Source organism: Bubalus bubalis, chromosome 3, assembly GCF_019923935.1.
Source record: "Bubalus bubalis isolate 160015118507 breed Murrah chromosome 3, NDDB_SH_1, whole genome shotgun sequence".
Lineage (NCBI taxonomy): Eukaryota > Metazoa > Chordata > Mammalia > Artiodactyla > Bovidae > Bubalus > Bubalus bubalis.
This window is the reverse complement of record NC_059159.1, coordinates 6,179,750-6,185,749: the sequence shown is the minus strand read 5'-3', so window position 1 is coordinate 6,185,749 and position 6,000 is coordinate 6,179,750. Positions and strand designations below refer to the sequence as shown.

General features: G+C 60.3%; 1 protein-coding gene across 1 annotated transcript in view; it reads right to left on the bottom strand.

Moving 5' to 3' along the window:
- Nucleotides 1-626: 626 nt before the first annotated feature.
- The window catches only part of TTYH2 (tweety family member 2), a gene marked incomplete at its 3' end in the record, with an annotated part of 30,815 nt that continues 25,441 nt past the window's right edge, over nucleotides 627-6,000 (bottom strand). The window contains 7 exon segments of the mRNA XM_045164734.1: nucleotides 627-705; nucleotides 1,158-1,340; nucleotides 1,995-2,137; nucleotides 3,641-3,733; nucleotides 3,935-4,027; nucleotides 4,473-4,528; nucleotides 5,024-5,093. Of these exon segments, the coding sequence (XP_045020669.1) occupies nucleotides 627-705; nucleotides 1,158-1,340; nucleotides 1,995-2,137; nucleotides 3,641-3,733; nucleotides 3,935-4,027; nucleotides 4,473-4,528; nucleotides 5,024-5,093 (717 nt within the window).

Sequence of the window (6,000 nt, the reverse complement as noted above, 5' to 3'; positions counted from 1 at the left end):
CTACGGCACTTATTACAGCAGCTTTCTGAGTCTCCCCCTGCGAATCATCCACTTCCTGAAGAGGGCTGGGTCCCCCGCTCTCTTTCCTGGGTCCAGCGCTGTGCTTTTCACTAAGAGCACTCACTGGACACCCTGAGATGGTTCTCAAAGCCAAGTCTACGTCATGGGTCTCGTGTCCTAGGGGCGCCAGGGCTCCAGGTTCACCACCTGAATGGCTTCTTCCAAACTACTGGGATGGGGCGGGTGAAACGCCTCGCCCAGCCCAGTGAAGGGGACAGCTCCTTCCCCGACAGACACCTGGCTCAAGAACACAGACGTCCAACCTTGCCTCAGACCCCTTTCTTTAAGTGCCAGGCTGATTTTTGTTTGCTTTCTGGTTTTTTTTTTTGGCTGTACCATGTGACATCAGGATCTCAGTGCACCCTCTGCAGTGGGAGCTCGGACTCTTAACCCCCGGACCTCCAGGGACGTCCTGGCAGTCTGCTCTAATGCTTATCCAATAACAAAACCGTTTTGTTCTTTTCTACCTCTGTGGGAGGGATTCACTGGGTCCCCAGGATGTTTTCTCTTTAACGGCGCCCCCTCCCCAGCAGGGTTTGTGCGTTTGCCTGGGGAGCCCAGCTTACCGTGGGTGGAGGGGAGCCTCTTCCGATGAGCGGCACGTTCTCGTAGCGTGGGTTCCCACCAAACAGCGCGGCTTGGTTCCTGTGGGGCCGGGAAGGGCGAGGAGCGCTCAGGGCGGGGACACAGGTGTGTGCCCGGACTTCTGCAGGAGGGTCCCGGGGGTTTGCGTAAGGGAGATGGAATCGGACCACAGACAGAGGGGAAGGAGAAGCAGCAGGGAGCGGGTGATGGGGCCAGGGGAGACGCGGCTTCCCGGGCCCTCGACCTGCCCTGCAGGCTTGAGGCAAAACAGAGACCTGCGGTGGCCCTTCCTCAAGCAGATGCTCTCGGAGGTGGGGGGGGGGTGGGGGTGGCCACGCAGGCGTCCCAGCTGCGGCCAGGGGCTCAGCTGGCTTCGGATGCCTTCCTCCCCCGCCCTGGCCCCCTGGACCCAAACATGCCCCCGCCTGCAGATCCAGTTCCCCCAAGGCCAGGAAAAGCGCTGCTGCCCCAGCCCGGCCTGTTGAGGGGAGGCCCCGGGAGCCCCGCCATACATGTACTCCGAGACGGGGGCGTTGGAGATGGTCTGGGCTGGGTGCAGGCTGCCCTGGCTGCCCAGGCCGCTGCTGTAGCTGCAGAAGCTGCGCAGCTGCCCCCGAGGCGGGTTGTGGGTGGCGATGCGCCGGGCCTGGGGGTTGAAGGGGTCGTCATCGTCAATGTCGTCATAGTCCCTGTCCCTAGGATGACACGCAGGACACGGCCGTGAGGGGCAGGGGAGGGGCGCCAGGCAGTGGGGTCCCGGCCCACTTCCCAATCTTTCCTCCCAGGACTCCCCCTCTGGCTGCAGGTGTCTCCTTGAGGTTCTCTGAAAGTATGGTCTTCAGCTCCGCCTTATACATATCACTCTGCTCCGTCCCGAACTGCACACCCACCTCCTCCAGGCAGCCCACCCTGCTGACCACCTGCACGCTGATCCTCCCTACCCTGCCTCCTTTTCTGATTACTCTCGAGACACTGAAATGCTATCTTGTCTGTCTCCTCCATGAGACTATAAGGGCTCTGGTATCAGTGCTACAATCTGTTCCTTCTGGCATTCTGGGGGCACCCCTCCCAGCAGCAGCATCATCCCGCAAAGTCCTGCAGAGGAAGAGGGGACAAGCTAAGGAGGCCAGGCTGTGGCACGATGCCCTCATCATCCTTGGCCCTGCTCTGGCCCCCTCCAACCTCCTTCTGGGGTCCTGCCTGGACTTTCAGGGACGCTGCCTCAGAAATCCAGCCAGCCTGTTGGGGCTGAATGCCCGGTCCCCTTGCTGCCCTTCCCCACCCCAGGTTATCAGTTCTCAGCTCAGCCGGAGGGCAGAGCCTCCCGCCCCCTTCCCCAGGAAGCCCACCTGGTGGCACAGTGCTTCCAAGCCCCTGGCCCCAGGCAGATCATGATGGAAAAGGCCAGGGCAGCCAGGAGGGAGAAGAGGCCGAGGTACAGCAGGCCCTCGAGGCCGTCGTAGCAGATGCCGGCGAGGGCGTCCAGATAGTCCTGGAGGAGGAAGAGGGACACGTAGCTGCAGGGGGAGAGCAGCACTGCCGGGGGTCCCAGCTGGTCTCTGGAAGCCCCTCTCTCCCAGCCTGGACCCGGGATTGCCTCCCCTCCCCCATCCCAGGCACAGTGTACACCCACGAAGGGTCCATGTTCGGGACCCCGACACGACGGGGCGCTTCTTGGTTCTCTCTCCACGCATTTGCTGAAAAACTGTGTGCTGGGCTTGGAACAGGACAGATGATGAGCTTGCGGGTGGGGGAGCCGGAGGGCAGAGGACATTTAATCTGAGGCCAGGAGAGCAGGGAAGCAGAGCGAGCCTGTAGCCTCTGAGGCAAAGGGGCCAAGCTCGGCGTGTTCAGGGAGGAGGCAGAGGTCAGCTGAGGACACGCGAGACGGCACCAGGTCTTGCTGGACCTCGCACGGCAGGCAAGGAGCTTGAATGTAACGCAAGGTGATGGGAAGGCATGGGCGGGTTTGGGGACAGAAGGCTGTGATCCAATTTGGTTTTTAAAAGGCTGCTCTGGCTGCCATATATTAATGGTAAGGGGGTGGGAGAAAGTGGGGACCGGTTAGGAGGCCACGGCTGTCAGCCAGGGGAGCAGGGTGGTGCTTGGACCAAGGCGGGGGCTGCGGGGGGGACAGGAGTGGATGGAGCAGGGTAGATCCGAGGGTACAGTGATGAGCACTCGCTGAGGGATGGGGTGTGGAGGTGGGGGAGGAAGGGTACTGGGGCCACCCCCTGTTCTCAGCTCTCAAGTCAGGCTGCCAGGGTTGGAAACCCACGGCCTTGACTCGACAGCTCTGGAACCTTCGGTAAGCTACTTTATAGATAAAGATATATACATCTGTCCATCTATATGTCTACCTATCCATCCATCTATATTCACACACAAATTGCTATCTATAACATTTCTCATGAAATATCAGGTATTTCATAGTTTAACAGTGAGGACTAACTGATACATCAGATATACAGTGTACAGAACAAGGTGGAAGACAGGGACTCAGTAAATTGCAGCCGTGATCATTATCATGACTGTTCGCTCAAAATCCATGTGGGATGTGAGAGCTTGTCAACATACACTGGCTTCCTGCTTTGGAGGAGAGGAGGGGCTCACATGCATCCCTGCATGGATGCCTGATATTGCAGATTCCTAGAGATGACCCTGGCAATGAGAATGGGGTGTCCACTTGCAACTCAGGAACTGGATGGGTTGACCAGATGGCTGGGGGTCTGTGCACTAGGGAACAGCCTTCCTCATGTAGCTCAGGGTGCCCCGAAACAGATCCAACTCTCCGTACCCCCACCCCCTGGTACCTTTCTCTGCATCTCCCCGTCTCAGCTACCGGAGAGAATCTAGAAGCCAGGCACTCTTCCACCCCATTCCCTGAGTCAGGCAATTACTCTCCCAGCCTCTGCTGGCTTCTCCCTGGGATGATGTGGCCTGCTGGGGTGCCCCCCCCCCCACCCTCCGCCTGCCCCCCAGGGCCACCCCGCACCTTGTGCAGCCCCCGGCAGTCCAACAAGGCGGTCAGCTGGTGGAGGCCGGACTCAGATGAGTTCAGCAGGAGCTGGATTCCAAGCAGATCTTTCTGAAGCAGGAAGAGGCAGATATGCAGACAGACCGAGAGGCAGAGAGTGAGCGCGGGCAGCAGGGAGGGTTGGGGATAAACCCGCAGAGGGCAGCTTTGGCAAAGAAGCCTTTAAAGCCACAGCAAGGGGCTAGATGCACAGGGAGGGGACACGCTTTCTTTCCCTGGCCCGGGTCCCCAGGGTACGGCCGGCCGCCTCACCTCTGCGGTGGGGAAGCGGGGCACGGCGAACTGCAGCAGTCCCGCTACCTGGATCTGCATGGCGGTCAGCGAGCGCTGGAAGACGGTCAGGGCCTGCACCGGGAGAGACCGCAGCCCCGCGTGAGGTTTACTCCCAGGAGCCCCCCGCTGCCTCTTCCCCTGCAGCCCCCCGATCGTCCGCAGCAGCAGTCACATCCCTGATCGGGGATGGCCCTTCCTGCAGGCAGGTCTTCCCCTCAGCCCTCAGCCTTCCCTAGAGCCGCCCCGTCCACCTGCTTCCCGCTACTCCAAGTGTCCTGCTGGGACAGCCTGGTCGGGGAGCTTGTGAGAAATGTAGAATCTGGGGCCCGCCCCAGACTTAAGCACAACCTCTGCATGGAAACCAGCACCCAGGGTGATGGAGCTGACCCAGAGCCCCCTGCAGAGGACCCCAGAGAAGCAAAGAACAGCCAGGCACCTCCACCTTACAGGTCAGTGCTGCGGCTGACCACACGGGGGCGCTGGGGGCAGGGTGAGGGCTGGACCGGGGGAGCCGTACCTGCTGGAAGGGGCTGCTTGCGGTCTGACTGCAGTACAGGTAGTATTGGGTCACCTCTGCAAGGAAAAGACACTGGAGTCAGGCAGGAGCTCACACGTGACCCGCGCTCATCCATCCTCCGTGGCCAGGCCCGTCCCCGAGCTCCCGAAGGAGGCAGCTTCTAAGACCTGGCCCATTGGTTCGGTTGGTCCTGAAGGACCGTGATGGGCGGCTCTGGGTGACTACAGGGCTGAAAGGGAAAGAAGGGCACCGCCTGGGGCCTCCCTGGCTCAGACGGCAAAGAATCTCTCCGCAACGTGCAAAGGCTCTCCTGCAACGTGGGAGACCCCTCGGTCGGGAAGACGCCTGGAGGAGGGAATGGCTACCCACTCCAGTATTCCTGCCTGGAGAATCCCATGGACAGAGGAGTCTGGAGGGCTACAGAGTCCCAAAGAGTCGGACACGACTGAGCGACTAACGCTTTCACTTTTTCTCAGGGGCACAGTCTGGCCGACTGCGGGCCTGGACCGAGCATCCCAGGCGGCTCTGACAACAGCAGCTGAGATCCTTACCGCGGCGGACGTGGCCCTCTGTGATGTTCAGGATGAAGGTGTCCGGAGCTGCGCAGAAGTCGCTGGTGCCCTGAGCCGGGGAGAAACGGGAGGGGTGGAGGAAAGTCACACACTCCCAGGAGCTCAGGCATGGGGACCCTGCGGCTCAGACTCGGCTGGGCAAGAACTGTCAATGGCCAGCTTCCCTGGGCTGGGTCCTGGCTTTGCCCCTGCCTGGCTCTTTTAACTTTAGAGACAAGGGCTTAGCCTGGGTCTCAGCATCTTCATCAATCACACAGGAGAGAGAGATGCTCTTCACCTAATGAATCAATCCACGCAGCATACTCAGAAAAGTGACTGCAGACAGACAGCATGCACTCTGTGCTGTTACCTCTGATTTCTGAATGCCTCTCCTGGGAGGGACCCGGGTGAGGCGAGGGGCTGCCACGGGATACATTTTGGAGAGTTATTTGCACCACGGCCTTGTTTGCCTATCTCTATTTTATTCTTTGTCTTCTTGTTACCTAGTCTGCCCCCACTCTGGGAGGTATCCATCTATGAAGCCTGCCCCAGAATGTCTTCCTAAAGAGTTACAGAGTTGCTGAATCCATCTCTGAGCTTTTGGGTCCAGGTCTTGTTGTGATAAGAAGGGAGGTCAAGAAGAGCACAGGACTGAGAGGGGACACGGGCTCCAGGCTCTGCCGTGGCCACGCTGGGAGACCCAGACCCTGCCGCCCGGCCTGGCCTGGCTGGGGGCCCACCAAGGCCCCCCGGGGCCGAGTGGCGGCAGGTCCGGGCCCTGGAAGAGGCGGCTGCAAGGACGCCACCCTCTGAGCCAGGCCCTCTGCAGGTCTGGCCTCGGGCGTGCAGCGGGCACTGGGTAAAGGGGGATCCCCCCTTTCAGGTCACCCCGTGACCCTGCCAGAAAGGGAATAAACGTGCAGAAAACCAACGGACCAGTGGGAAACGTTGAAGGCAAAAGGAGAAGAGGGCAGCAG